The sequence below is a fragment of the Hippopotamus amphibius genome, chromosome 17 (assembly GCF_030028045.1).
Source record: "Hippopotamus amphibius kiboko isolate mHipAmp2 chromosome 17, mHipAmp2.hap2, whole genome shotgun sequence".
In the NCBI taxonomy this organism is placed as follows: Eukaryota; Metazoa; Chordata; class Mammalia; order Artiodactyla; family Hippopotamidae; genus Hippopotamus; species Hippopotamus amphibius.
The window spans coordinates 9,055,068-9,070,389 of NC_080202.1; the positions used below are offsets into that span (position 1 = coordinate 9,055,068).

A 15,322-nucleotide genomic window follows, 5' to 3' on the forward strand; every position below is an offset into this window, starting at 1 on the left:
TTTTTTTGGGGGAACGGGGAGGGATGGGTCTAGGGAGTGGGAATGTGGGAGGGAGGGTGGGGGGGCAGGGTTGGGAGTCGGGTATCCGGGAGCCAGGGGAAGACTGGAAATGCTGCCGCCTTCTGCAATTTATTTATTTTTTCTTTTGAGAGAGTGAAAGGAAGAGACAGATACTTGAAACCTGGTGTGTGGCCTGGTTATTTGGGGACCCGGGTGAGGAGGGAGACCAGGTGGGAGCATAGGGATGGGTCTGGGAATGTCAGATCCTTCCTTTACCACCCCCCTTCCCCCCCCACCCCCCCACCCCGAGGCAGGATAGAGTGGCCAGAAAGGGGCCTTGGAGGAACCTGCACCTCAAGGCTCCAGAGTCGTTAGTGAAGAATGGGCCTGGGGGAGGGGCGGGGCTGGAGCTCAGTCCAAGGTCACTGACAAACCCAGAAAGAGGACCTGCAAATGTAGCCCAGCCCTGACCACTCCCCTGGGCTGTCTCAGTCCTGTCGGGCAGCACAGTGGTCTCTAAAGAAGAACAGAGAGGACACTTCACTCACGTTCACGGAGCCGTGAACAGAGCTGGGCTCTGGCAAGGACCTCCACAGAGGTTTGCCCGTAAGAAATGCTGTGTAAGTATTCATTGGATTTCTTTGCCCCATCTCTGTAGGAAATATTTGAGGCAGTTGTGCAAATAATAAGGGTAGGAAAATAGAACGTGATACCAAAGGTGAAAATAGGAGAAACAGGTGTGTTGGCCATGAGGTAAATATGATTTCTGAGCTTCCTGGTCAGGCAAAAAGAGAAACAGTCCATTACATACACACACACACATATATGTATGTATGTTACGAAGGAGAAAAACTTATGGCTCTTCTGGGAGTCAGGTGTTCCTGTGCCCTAGATCCTAACTGAAGCTTCTCAGATGCCACTCCCAGCTTCCCTTCTGCCACTGTTCATATGCTTGACAGGCTCCCCTCACACCGGCCTCAACTGCAGCATAGATGAGCCATTGCTGGCACCAGCTGGGGGGTCCCACCGACCCTTTTCTCTCTCTGATTCAGGGGCCCCAGGGAGGAAGGCTGAGGTGGGATGGTTAAGTCATGAACTGTGCAAAAGGGCAGTTTTTGTAGCCACCCCTGACAAAGTTGAGAGTTGGATGGAAAAGACCAACCACCCCCAGGGGCAGTATTGGCGGTGGGGGGTGGGGGTCTCGGGGGGAACTGCTCTGGTCTGACCAGATCCAAGGCTAGAGGCAGAGATCCCCAGAGGTGTGGCCCTGAAACCAGGGGTCCACTCTGCATCGCCCTGCAGTTTTCTGTGCAGCAGTCTATCCAGCAGAGGCCAGTCCTGGGGGTGGAGGCCCGGGGTCTGCCTTTCAGGAAACCTCCCAGGTGATTATGATATCTTACTGGATGGAGAAGCACTGGTTTTCCCAATAATCCTTTTAGCTTGGTTCTGCGTAGGAGCAGATGGTGTGAGGCTGTGTTCACGTTCTCTGCCACCGGCTCAAGGGAGAAAGCTGTGAGCTGAGGAAGGTGCGTGCAGGTAACGCGTCGCATCTAAGGGGTTAAGGAGAATTCACCTAGAAGGTGAATCCTAGTTCTGCATGCATTTTGTTTTAGATTACAAAACTACTACATGTACCTTACAAAACTGCAAATATGGAAATACATATGGTTGAAAAAAAAAGTTCCTTCCCCATCTCATTCCACATACTCCTTAGAGTGAAGCATGTTAGAAGTTTGGGATGTATTCTTCCAAATCGCTAACAAGCTCTTCCTCGGCCCTTTAAGGAGACCGTGTGTGCTTGAGTGGTTGGTGTGCTGGGTTCCCACACAGACTGGGGTTCAAAGCCTGACTCCTCTTTTTTCCCCCCTGCTTTTATTTATTTGTTTTTTTTAAAAAAAAGCCTGATTCCTATTCACCGCTCTCTACTTCTGTCAGCAAGTACTTATTTGGATCTTCCTTGGTGCCAGGCAGTGTTTGAAATGCTGGGAACATGATGTCCCTGCCCTCAGGGCACTTGGGGGTCCCCCCAGTGGGGACACACAGTAGGAAGTGAAGGAATGCAGGGAATTTAAGATAATAACGGTGTTATTGAGGAAAGAAAGTGACCACTGGGTGTGTGTCCTTGCTAGTTTAGGCAGGGTGGTCAGGGAGGCCTCTTCTTGGAGCAGCGCTTGTGTAGAGACCTGACAACACAGCCTAGGGTCGGGGAGCGGGCCAGGTGGAGAGAGGAAGCGAAGTAGGAAGAAGTTTGTGATGTTGGTGGACAGAAGGAGGTCACAGAGTGGAGCGGGGCCAGGTGAGGGAGATAAGTAGGAGATGAGTCAGAGGAGTCAGCAAGGCCTGAGGCCTTCGTGTGGATTTTATAAACACCAGGAAAAGTCCTGTTGGGCTGTAAGAGGGGGGCGGCCGGCTGCCGTGGGTCCTGTCAGAAGAGGTCCGGTAGGGAGCGGTAGAGAGCCAGGGAGGAGGTGGTCGTGAGGTTAAGATGAGAGATGTGGTGTCACTGTCACTGGCCAAAGAGCTTAACTTCTCTGAGCCTCAGTTTCCCTAGCTGTTAAATGGGAACGATAACCACCTTGTTGGATTCTCGTGACGAATAAAGGGAAAAAAACACGTAAAGTGTTTGGCACACTGCCCGGCACACGTTAGAATGTGGTAGTGATTTTCGTTCTTGGCCTCTTCGTCTGTTCTCTGTTACTGGGTAAACTTGAAAGTTAAAATAAAACTTCGAAACATTTGGAGTTTTACAATCTTCTAAAATTTTCATGCTCTAAATCAAAGTAGGAAGGAGGAGTAGAGGGTCCTGGGTCACAGGGTCCTGGCTGTCCCAGCACAAAAGACAGTGGGGTTGGGGGCAGAGAGCCAGGACAGGGAACACCTATGGGGGCCGGGGCGCTCCGACCCCGCGGTGCAGGCAAGGTCTCGCCCAGCCCCGGGAGGGGAGGCTGAAGCCCTTGGGTGGGTTTATCCGTTCACATCTGAAACTTGTGCGCAGCGGCCGTCTCCTCCGTCCTGCTCAGAGCCCCCTCTCTCTTTGTCGCTGCTCCTGGCACTGAGTCCAAGTCAGCCTGGGCTAGATGTGGGGAACCACAGGTCCCCCTCTTTGGAAGGTCAGCACCGAGCCTCCTCTGCGCCCCTCTGCCCATTTGTTGTGACCTCTTCTGCTGGGTCTGCTGGGTATGTGACTCTGCAGCCCGCAGGGCGCCGAGAGGCACGAGGTCGGAAGCGCTCTGAGAGGTGTGGGCCAGAGCTGCGGGGCTCGGGGCCCAGGTCTCCGTCTCTGTAGAAGGGGAGGGGGCTGTCTTGGAACACATCCCAGGGCCCCAGTTCTGTCCCGGGGAAGTTGCTCACCACCCTCTGGGATGTGGGGAGAGAGCTCCTCTGCTCTCCCGACCCAGCCTTCCCCCATCCCCCTCATGCAGAGGCCCTGGGGGTAACTCATCTCTTGGCTGTGCTGCTAGTGATAATAAGAATAAAAATAGCAGGCGCAGAGCGCTTGGTACTGCCAGGCACCGTGCTCAGTGCTTTCCACTTGTTATCTTATTTAACCTTGACATGACCCTGAGATGGGCGTTAAAGCCACTCTCCAGATGAGGTGAACTCAGATTCCGAGAGCAGCTGCACTGGTTTTCTGCCCCCTTAACATCCTTCCTGGGGACTTCCGGCCGTCAGCATCCTCCCTTCTCAGTGTCCACCTCACCCCGCCCCTCCTCCGTTCCCTAACTGCCCAGGCCCCTCCTCCACCTGCCAGAAAAGCACTTCCCTCTTCCTGACTCACCCGGATTGGAGCCCCAGCCCCCTTTCTCCTTGACCATCTTTAACCTGGCACTTGGGGTCCCCAGAGCTGGCCCTGAAGGTTACCCCCACTTCCTGGGGCTCTTTCTTCTGCTCCCCCCACAGGCGGGGACTCTGTCCTGGGCTTTCTTTCCACTGTGCCCTCACCACAGGGCAGCACCCAAGACTGTGCCTTCGGTGTCACTAAAAATCTCTGTGGTCTCCAGGAGCCTTCTGGACCCCGGTCAGGTGCACTGCTGTCCTTGCCCCCATCCCCCGCTTCGCAGCCACCAGGTCCACTCCATTCCTCTGCAAATCTCTGCCTGTGTGACCTTCACTTTCTGGCCTCAAGCCTCACACTTTCTCATTGGAACCAACTGGGCAGCCTCCCTACTGAGCTCCCTGCCTCTCAGGGACCCACCTCTGGCCAGGCCATTGTTCAGCTCACAGCTCTGACCTCACCACTGCCCTGCCTGCAACTCCTCATGGGCCCCTGTAGTCAGTCTTGAACTTTGTTGTTCAGGTGCCAACATCAGGACAGTGTTTTTGGGTGTGTGTCCCCCAGTGTATATTCCCTCATCTAATAATTCTAGCCATGTTGTGGTAGCCAGCCTTCAGGGTGGCCCTGATTATTCTCGTCCCTGGTATTCACACCCTCGTGTGGTTCCCTTCCACACTGAGGAACCACTAGGATGTTGTGGAGACGATGGAGCAAGCGTCACTTCTGAGGTTAGGTCGTAAAAGAAATTGCAGCCTCCACCTGTGCTCTCGGATCATTTGCTCTGGGGGAAGCCAGCTGTCATGTTGCAAGGATGCTCAAGCAGCCCCATGGAGGGGCCCGTGCGGTGAGGAGCTGAGGCCTCCTGCCAACAGCCAGCACTAACCTGCCAGCTGTGTGAGCGAGTCACCTTGGAAGCTGGTCCCCCAGTCTCAGTCAAGTCTTCAAATGAATGTAGCACAGGCTGACATCCTGACTGCAGCCTCATGAGAGACTCTGCGCAGGAACCAACTGGCTAAGCTGCATCCAGATTCCTGACCCTCAGAAACTGAAATGATAAATATTCCCTATTTTAAGTTGCTCAGTTTTGGAGTAATCATTTTATGGCAATAGATCACCAATACACATGCAGCACTGTACAAGTCTATTATGTACATTATAAAACACATCCCCAAGTAGAAAACTAAAGAAAGGGGATAAAAATATATAGAAAGTTTTTTTTTTTTTTTGGCCGTGCCACACAGTTTACGGGACCTTAGTTCCTCAACCAGGGATTGAACCTGGGCCCTCAGCGGTGAAAGTTCAGAGTCCTAACCACTGGCCCGCCAGGGAAGTCCCTAAATAAAGTTCTAATGTTTTCTTGCCACCCTCCTAATGGATGATCTTGTGACCCCTTGGGGCGCCTGTCCCCCCAGTTTGGAGACCTCTGTGCCTCTGAGTGACATTCAAGATGCCTCACCTTGAGATACAGGGCCCTCCCCAGGGTGGCCCAAGCTACCTCTCTGGCCACTTCTCCCACTCTTTCCAGCGTCACTTGCTTATTACAACTGATTAAATCCTTCCTGTTCTTTCAGGCCAGCGTCACAGACCTCCTCTAGGGAGCCTTTCTCCGTCACCCTGGTGGTGGGATTCCCAGGTTTGGAGCCCAACCTCTCTGATTTGCTCCCTGCACATACCCCATATCCCGAGGGGGAGAGTACTCAGAGGGGACAGGGTCGCTTCGCACAAAGAAGCAGAGTTCTAAAAGTGGCCCCCCAGATTCCATGCTGTCCTCCTCAGCACCTGTGAATGTGCTGGGATATCTCTCTCACAATCGTTATGTTATAGGGAGTGGCCCTACATATGGCCGTACACATCGTACAGGGGGCTGCCTTGTAATTCTCACCCAAGGTCTCGTGTTGTTTGTCTGACTTTTTTCATAGTGTTTTATCACCTCTGACTCCTGTTCTTAAGTTGTTGTGTATGTTGTGTACACAGCTGACCGCAGGACAGGAAGATTCTCCAGGTGGGTCTAATTTAATTCCATGAGCCCCTTTGAAAGCACAGGGGGTGTCAGAGAGATCTGGAGCGCGAGGAAGATTCCAGGCATTGTTGCTGACTTTGCAGATGGAGGGACCACTCAGTGAGGAAGGCAGGTGCAAGATCATCTTCTTCTAGTACAAGATGCAAACAGAAGAATGCACAGATCTCAGGTATACAGATTTTAGCAGTTTTACAAACCGAACATGCCCTTGCAAATGGTGTCTAGATCAAGAAGTGGAACATTCCCATTGCCCAGAAGCTCCCTTCCAATCACCACTTCTGTAAGGGTGACCGCCCTTCAGACCGAAACAGCGTAGGTTTGTTTGCCTGAATGAACCAGATTGTAAGTGATAATATCAGAGAAAGCCAAATTAACAGCCCAATAACCACCAAAATTACTGGCCACATTCCCAGTGCATGCAAACAAAGTAGGGCTTTTCAAGACACAGACAAATGAGGGTGCAGCCAGCGCTTCTTATTTTATGCAACGGACGTGTTCCTGAATATCTCATGTAATGTAAACTCTCCTAACTCAGGCCTAGTTTTCTCACTGAAATAATTGTCACAGGATTCCTGTGACTTCATATTTGGGGCCTAAAGCAAGAACTTATCAACGTCTTTAACATCGCCCAATTTTTCTTTCTTCTTTTAAAAAAAATATTTATTTATTTATTTGGCTGTGTCAGGTCCTAGTTGCGGCAGGCAGGATCTAGTGCCCTGACCAGCAATCGAACCCCTGCCCCCCTGCACTGGGAGCACAGAGTCTTAACCGCTGGACCACCAGGGAAGTCCCCAATTTCTAATTTAGCATAATTCTAATCCAGACACTCCTCTCTGAACATAACCCTTCCTGAACTCTCCATGGGGGTGGGAGGGACCACTTTTAGCATTTCTGGGACCCTGAGGCCCAGCTGTGGTGGCAGGATGGGACCCTGGTTCTGGGGACAGCACACAAGTCCTGGAGTCCGGCTGCCACATTCCAGCCCTACCTCTACTGTTCCTTGCAGCATGACCCTGGGTAAGCTCTTACCATTCAGGGCCTCGGTTTCCTCATGTGCGAATCGAATAGGGATGTGCCCTGGCGCTAAGGAGAGGAGGTAATGAAAGAAAAGCACACAGGAGTCATTGGAGGTTTGTTGGCACCAGTCCCAGCTGAGTGGGAAAAACCTGTCCTCCTGCGTCTCCCCCCACATCCCCCCATGCAGCCGGGAGGACTTCACTCCCGGGAGAGCGAAGCCATTCAGCCCCAGGCTGGGGAGTCTGGCGGCTGAGCCCCAAGGAAGCCAGGCCCAGGCTCAGGTGCCAGGGTCACAGGCCCAGATTGGGCAAGAGCAGAGCTCGGCTCCTCTGATCCTGCTCAGGGATATTTGGAGATACCAACAATTCCGGGAAATTCAGAGGCAGGAAGTGAAAGGGTGGGGAGGAGCAGAGGGGAAACAGCATAATGCACCCCAGCCCCTCCTGGCCGGGCCCCCTCCGAAACCGTGCCACGAGTGAGGTGACTGCATACAAGCATAGGGGACAGACTGGGGAGACTCCCCATCCCTGGGAAGGACAGAAGAGGCAACCCATCCCCCGCTCCCACCCCCGCTTCCCCCCTGAGTTCCAAATCCATTTCTACCTCTGTTTACGTCCAAAGTCCTGGGCATTGGAGATGCCAGGTTTGGTGTGTTTGGACACACAGACACGCAGACGCACAGACAGGCAGACGCACAGGGCTCAGGGCCCTCATATGGACCCTGCCCCCTCCTCTCCCACCATCCAGGGCAGTCTGCGCACCCTAATTCTCCAGGCTTCAGCCCGTTTCTTAGCCTGGGATCTGCACAGCGTTGAGGGACCCAGGAGCCAACCTTGAGACCTTCAGCAAGTAAAAGGGGAAGAAAGGTGATGGCGGTGGGTGGGGGAGGGGACTGAGAGGACCCATATCAGGAGGGGTGGGGAAGGAGTGGGAAAACTTCAGAAGACAGATGTTGGACGTCAGACCTGGGAGGGAACGGGAGCAAGAAGAAAGGTCTCCCTGCAGACGCTGATCACTTAGAAAGGGACGGGACCACACACCTCAACTCTGTTCAGCCCCAGCCTCAGTCCTAACCCCAGCCTTGACCTGGTCCCAGGTCCAGCCAGCCCTACCATGACAAAGGAGTATCAAGACCTTCAGCACCTGGACAACGAGGAGAATGACCATCAGCACAGAAAACGTGAGGGGACGACCTCCCCCATTTCTGAAAGGCGAGCATTAGGTGGTTCTCGACCCCTCCTCTCAGCTCCTACAGAATCCTGTGACCCAGACTCTCCCTGGGTCTGCCCCGCGCACAAGGACACAGCGTCCGAGACGCCCCTCTTAGGGGCGGTGCGGGTGTGGGGCTGGAGTCCCTTTCTTGGTGACGGGTGACCCCAGGCTTCCGCATGACCCTCCCGTCCCTCACCTTGTCACCGAATTCTCAGGACCCTGGGGAGAGGGGCGCCCGGGGCGTGGGAGTAACTGGAAGAAGTTAGACCCCCTTCTTCTTTCCTTTTCCAGCACCCGGTGAGCCTTGGCCAAGTGTGTGAGTGTGAGTATGGGTGAGTGTGAGTACGTGTGTGAATGCACGGGTGTCAGGGATCAGTTTGGTCAAGGGGAAGATTTCTGTGACGGGTCTGACGGATCTCTGATGGGGGAGGATGACGCCCCCCCCCCCATCAAAAAGCAAGCCCCCTTTCTTTCTTCTGCGAGCAGGGATGCTGTTTGGGCTGAGCCAGGAGGAAGTTCTTGGCAAATGGGAGTGGGCGGCGCCCTTCGATGGGGGGAAGGGACTGTGGAGAAAATGGAGGGGAAGCCCCCACATTCCAGCTCACTGGGACAGGGCTCCTGCGTGGGAGCAACTTGAGGGAGCTGAAGTCTGGTTACTCCACTTCCTTTCCCTGCATCCAGCAAAAGAGGAGTGGGATTAAGGCGGAGAGCAAGAAATCCACTTCTTTTGCCCCACCTGCAAGGCTTTCCCGGTCCCCCCCACACCCTCCAGCTGGCAAAATCCATCCTCCAGGCTGAGTTCTGATGCTGCAGTGACTCAGTCTGGCCACCAGATGGCAGCAAAGGCCCAGGGCCTGGGTAGGGCTCTGGCAGGTCAAAGCATTGCGCCCCTCCCCACCTCCAGTCGCCTCTGGCTTCTCCCGGTCACCCACCGCCCAATTTCTTCCTCTATAACGTTCCTCCTCGTCTACTAGAGGAGGCTCAGGCTGCTCTCCTCCTAGGACCCCAGAGCTGCCCCAGGCTCCTCTGTGTCCCTGAGCCCCGACGCCCTCTCCTCTTGCAGGGCCGCCTCCTCCTAAATCATTCTTTCGGCGTCTCTGCTCCGGACGCAGCCTCCTCCTGATCTCCGTTGGCCTTAGCCTCCTCCTGCTGGTGGTTGTCTGTCTGATCGGATCCCAGAGTGCGTTCCCCAGGGGTGGGCTGGGAAGGGAGCAATGTTGGGGGTGGGTGGGTGGCGGAAGTCCTGGCCACCATGATGGCGGACACAGCCTCCTCATCTTGTGCTGTCCTCACCCTCTTCTGCCCAGACTCCAAGCTGCAGGAGGAGCTGCGGGGTCTGCGAGAAACGTTCAGCAACCTCACTGTGAGCACGGAGGCCAAGGTCAAGGCCCTGAGCGTCCAGGGTGAGGAGGGCTGGGGCTGGGGGGCTGGGAACGTAGGGACATTGGGACCCTGAGCAAGTCTCTCCCCCAGGAGGAAATGTGGGCAGAAAGATGAAGTTCCTGGAGTCCCAGCTGGAGAAACAGCAGCAGGACCTGAATGAAGGTCAGCGAGGGAGTGTGTGTGCGTGAGGGTGTGTGAGCGTGCAGGATACAGGCTCTCAGGCCAAACCTAGGGGCCTTGTGGCAAAGCATCTGCGATGGATTTTCATAGCCCAGCACGTAGATGACAGCCTCCCCAGCCTCCCCCGCTTCATCCCGACTTCCTTACCCTCCCCCGCTCTCATCCCCACTCCCCGTCTGCCCTCGGTCTCCCCAGATCACTCCAGCTTGCTGCTCCAAGTGAAGCAGTTTGTGTCTGACCTGCGAAGCCTGAGCTGTCAGATGGCCGTCCTCCAGGGCAACGGTGAGGGCAGGGCGTGGGGATCGCCTAGCCTTGCTTTCCTGACCACTTCCCCTCAGCCCCTCACACTCCCGCTCCCCTTGCCCCGAAAGGCTCTGAAAGGAACTGCTGCCCGGTGAACTGGATGGACTACGAAGGCAGCTGCTACTGGTTCTCCCACTCGGGGAAGCCCTGGCCTGAGGCTGAGAAGTACTGCCAGCTGGAGAACGCCCACCTGGTGGTGGTGGGCTCCTGGGAGGAGCAGGTGAGGGCCTGGCAGGGCTCGGCTGGGAGGCTGGCAGGTCTAAAGGAGAGGTCACCAGCCCCTCCTCTCTCCCCAGAAATTTATCCAGCACCACATGGGCCCTGCGAACACCTGGATGGGCCTCACTGACCAAAACGGGCCCTGGAAATGGGTGGACGGGACGGACTACGAGTCAGGCTTCAAGTGAGTGTGTGCGCCCTGCAGCTCAGCCCTCCTCCTGCGCCCCACCATCCCAGCCTGGCGGGTCCCAGGGCACCAGGGGCTCCTCAGCTCAGCTGAGGGTCTGGGCCCCTGGGGCCCACGTCCATCTGGTCTCTTTAGGAACTGGAGACCAGAGCAGCCAGATGACTGGTATGGGCACGGGCTCGGAGGAGGTGAAGACTGTGCCCACTTCACCGATGATGGCCGCTGGAACGATGATGTCTGTCAGAGGCCCTACCGCTGGATCTGCGAGACACAACGGGACAGGGGCAGCGAAAGCTAGCGGCCTCCTCTCCCCCTAATTTATTTCCTCAATGCCTTTACCTGCCATGGGGGTCCTAGTCTGGGCACCCTCCTATCTGGGGGCTTCTGGATTTTCATCTAAGATTTGAAGGGAAGGGGGAAGGGTGGTGTCTGAGGAATGTAGACTGATGTTTGGAGGGTCAAAGAGATTGAAACCCATGCCACTGTCTGTGGTTTGCAGATTATTATTGTCAACTTTTTTTTTAGAGTGAAAAGAAGAGAAATACGTGAAACATTCTGAGTGGTCTTGTTGTTGGGGACTAGGAATCGGGAGTGGGCTGGTTGGCACTAGGTAGCCTTGGGAAGGCAGCAGGTCATCCTGAGAACTGTCTGGGCCTTGGGCCAGGTGGCCTGGATTCGTTATTTACAGGTATGTGAGTTAGGGCAAGTTACTCTGCTCTGAGTCTCAGCTGTAAAATGGCGTTGTTACTGGTGTTACTGAATTCAGGTTCGGCTGCTCCTCTCTCAAGAATCTGACACTGAGAGACAAGTGTTGGGTAAAAGGAAATATAACTTTATTGAGGAAGCTGACAATCCTGAGGAGAAGGTGGACTCATGTCCCAAAGAACCAACTCCCCCTTGCCGATCAGGGGGCAGGAGCTTTTAAAGGGGAGTTTCATAGGTACATAGGTGGGGCAGGGGTCTACATGCAGAACAGCACAGTCAGCTCTGATAATCACCTTGAAATTGGTCATTCGGAGGTCTGATCAGCGTCATCTTGATTTTTTTAAGCAGAGTTAATCTTCAGTTCCAGGGTGGGTTTCTTCTCATTTCCTTGAGACCAGTTCTTGAATTGTACAAGATGGAGCAACTTATGTCATGGCTACAGTCTAGTCATCATGCAGTTAACTTTTTCCATTTGGTGGTGGTTTTAGTATCTGCAAAGCAACTCAGGAGTGTGCATTAGACACTGTTGTCTATGTCCTTCAGGGAGGAACTAAAGATTCTGTGACTCTTTTGTCCTAATTGTTAACTTTAGCTTAAGCTTGCTCTTTTGTGACTCAGGGGAAGCTTGGGAGACTACAGCTTCCTCCTCCTCCCCTTCTTCTCCTTCCTCTTCCCCCTCTTCCTCCTCTTCCTCCCCTTCCTCTCCTTCTCCTTTTTCTTCTTCTTCTTCAACAAGAGACAGGGGACATGGAGGGACTTTTGTACCTGGGAGGTCCCCACAGGGTCTTGCATGGTTTCACTGGGACCATCCTATCTCCAGCAATGCCCCCAGGAACAGAACCACCTCAATGTGAATAGAAGCAGCATCCACAGATAGGTAACAAATAAAACAAATGCAAAGGTGAACCCACAACCCAGAATCACCAACATGGGAGGAAAACCAATGCCATGGAAAAGAAAACCCCAACAAATAGAACCCACAACCTAGATGGGAGTTAACAACAGGATAAACAAACAGATGAAGACTTTATGGACACTTATGGGTTTATCAACCAAAATGGACAAAGTATTAGCCCACCAATGAGCCCTCCACTAATTCTAAAAAGGAGCAATGCTCTGACCACAATAAAATAAAGTTAGGAATAAGTACAAAAGTATAGCCAAAAAGATCTGTCAACATATACATTTCTCACCATCTTTCTAGAAAACCCTGAATTTAAGAAAAAAATAAAAATGAAACAGTCAAGTGGTTTAAAAATGAACAAGGAGAACACTACATACTGAGATTGTGGGATGGTATAAAGCAATTCCCTAAAGGAAAAGTATACAGCCTTAAGTACATTTATTAAAAAATAGGAAAGGCTGAATGGAAATAATCTTAATTTTAACTCAAGACACTTGAAAAAGAATAACAAAAGAAATTCCCCCAAGTAGAAAAAACTTGTTTTTTTAAAAAAGCAAAACAATGCACAAGAAAAGGAAAATGTAGATCAATCAGTAAAAGAACACTCTGATTCTTGGAAAAGGTAAATAACAAACAAATATGAAGGAGAATAAAGGAAACACAGGTACATGATTTTAGAAAGGAAAAAGTTTACAGGAGCACAGACATAGAGGATATGATTATGTAACACTATCGGATTTGAAACAGCAGAGTACAGACAGAGTCTCCTACCATGGTTGTAATTTTTGGGTTAATCCCTTAGAAACAGAGCTTATAACCTCCAAATTTATAAAGGGGAGAAAAGAAGAAAAAACATTAAAGGGTGGCAGGAAAGGAGAGAAAAACAGTACAGGTAGATAAGAAAAATAAAAATAAAAGGTTAATCATGAATCCAAATATGTTGCTGATTATATTTAATGCAAAAGACTAAATTATCTATTTATTTATTTATTATTATTTTTTTGGCTGCACTGTGCGGCTTGCAGGAATCTTAGTTCCCGGACCAGGGACTGAACCACGAGCCACTGCAGTGCAAGCACTGAGTCCTAACCACTGGACAACCAGGGAATTCTCTAAAGTATTTTTTTAGAAGACAAGAACTTCCAGACAGAATAAAAGATCAAGTCCAAGCATACGCCCAAGAGACACATCTAAACAGAGGTTGAAAGTGAAAGTATAAAACAGATATATTAGGAAAATTCTAACCAAACAATTATCTTATAAAGTATACCTTATAACAAAAAGTATTATTGGAGATAAAGAGGGTTACTTCTTAATGGTAAAAGGTTTAATTCAACAGGAAGATATACCAGTGTTAAATATATGTGCACTGAATAACATGGCCACAAAATATATACATTAAAAATCTGGAAGTACAAAAAAGGTAGAAAAATCTATATTCATGGTAGCAGTTTGTAATGCACCTCTCTCAGTAATTGATATATCAAGCAGACCAAAAATATCACTAAGTATACAGATGTTTTGAATGCCAGATTGAAATATAATGATCCAATGGACACATTTATTATAGTGCCCTCATCAACTACCGAATACTCATTCTTTTCAAGTATGCTGTTACATTAAAAATTTTTTTGAGAAAGTACTGAACCCTAAGGCAAATTTTAACAAATTTCAAATATTTTCATTATAATGACCAAAAAAGTAAAACTCCTATCTAAAATATTAACTAGCCCAAATTAAATAGTGTATTAAGAGAGATAATATGTGGGACTTCCCTGGTGGTGCAGTGGTTAAGACTCCGTGCTCCCAATGCAGGGGGCCTGGGTTTGATCCCTGGTCAGGGAACTAGATCCCACATGCATGAGGCAACTAAGAGTTTGCATGCTGCAACTGAGGAGCTGGCAAGCTGCAACTAAGGAGCCCGCCTGACACAACTAAGACTGGGCACAACCAAATAAATAAATAAATAAATAAATAAATAAATAAATAAATAAAAGAGATAACATGTTCAAGTGACATCTATGCCTTGAGTAAGAACTCAAAGATGGTTTAACATCAGAAAAGTCTATTTATAAGATAGGCATAGGGAGTACAGAAGACTAGATTAATGGAGTACAAAGGAAAAGATTACATCATGCAGAAAGAGCACTTGGCGAAAGCTCAGCACCTATTTACAATAAAATCTTTTAGGACCTTGGCTGCTTCTGTGTTGTTGTTCTAGTATTCTCAGCATATGGGTTTGATCACCTGTTCCCAGATGACTGCCCCACTCCAGCTGTGACACATTCCAGGCAAGAGAAAGGAGAGAAGAAAAAGAGAGAAAAGTACATCTGTGAAAGAAAGAGATAAAAAAATATGATCATCCACATGGAAAATCAATACCATCAATAAACAATTAGACCTAATAAGAGGCTTCAGGAAGTATCTGTCACCTATTATCACAGTGATGTATAAAGACTGACTATACAAGAAAAAAATTAAAATCCTTGCCAAATTCATACATGAATTCAATGTAATAAAAATACTAGTTTCAGCTATATTTTTATTTTTATTTTATTTTATTTTTTTTTAAGGCACACGGGCTTAGTTGCTCCGTGGCATGTGGTATCTTCCTGGAGCAGGGATCGAACCCATGTCCCCTGCATTGGCAGGCAGATTCTTACCCACTGCACCACCTAGGAAGTCCTCAGCCATATTTTTAGAAGCAACTCAACAATCTTTAAAAAAAAAGAAGAAGAATAAAAGTCAACTTGGGGAAAAAAGAGTAAAAATGAGAGAAAGTGAAATCAGATTTACCAGGCATTAGAAATATATTGCAAAGCCCTATTCATAAAAACACAGTATGGTAATGATATAGAACAGACAAATAGACCAATGGCATGGGATAGGGGGCTTGGAGACAGAACTATGCATAAATGGGAACTTAATATATAATAAAGGGAAGCATCTCAAGTTGGTGGAGGAAAGTCATTATTGGGAAAATTGTCTCCCCTTATGAAGAAAAAGAAATCCATACCCAACATCACATACAAAGGTGGTTGCTGGATGGATTCAAGACTTAATATAAGGGCTTCCCTGGTGGTGCAGGGGTTAAGAATCCACCTGCCAATACAGGGGACACAGGTTTAAGCCCTGGCCCAGGATGATCCCACAAGCCACGGAGCAACTAAGCCCATTCGCCACAACTACTGAGCCTGTGCTATAGAGCCTGCAAGCCACAACTATTGAGCCCACGTGCCACAACTACTGAAGCCCGTGTGCCTAGAAACCCGTGCTCTGCAACAAGAGAAGCCACAGCAATAAGTCTGTGCACCACAACGAAGAGTAGCCCCCACTCTCTGCAACTAGAGAAAGCCCACGCACAGCAATGAAGACCCAACACAGCCAAAAAAAAAAAAGACAATATAAAAGGTAAAA

The 15,322-nt window shown here is 50.3% G+C and overlaps 1 protein-coding gene across 5 annotated transcripts; it reads left to right on the forward strand.

Annotated features, from left to right (window-relative positions):
- Positions 1 to 7,458: 7,458 nt before the first annotated feature.
- ASGR1 (asialoglycoprotein receptor 1) lies at positions 7,459 to 10,840 on the forward strand. Of its 5 annotated transcripts, none has more exons than XM_057715383.1 (9): positions 7,459 to 7,678; positions 7,909 to 8,034; positions 9,088 to 9,204; positions 9,332 to 9,427; positions 9,498 to 9,569; positions 9,783 to 9,869; positions 9,959 to 10,110; positions 10,187 to 10,293; positions 10,432 to 10,840. In XM_057715383.1, the coding sequence occupies exons 2-9, from the start codon at positions 7,926 to 7,928 to the stop codon at positions 10,592 to 10,594; spliced, it is 903 nt and encodes a 300-aa protein (XP_057571366.1). In that variant the 5' UTR covers positions 7,459 to 7,678; positions 7,909 to 7,925; the 3' UTR covers positions 10,595 to 10,840. The 5 variants fall into 5 exon arrangements, with proteins under 5 accessions (XP_057571366.1, XP_057571369.1, XP_057571368.1 ...); XM_057715386.1 differs by having other exon boundaries at positions 7,909 to 8,023; XM_057715385.1 differs by having other exon boundaries at positions 7,909 to 7,992.
- Positions 10,841 to 15,322: the final 4,482 nt, after the last annotated feature.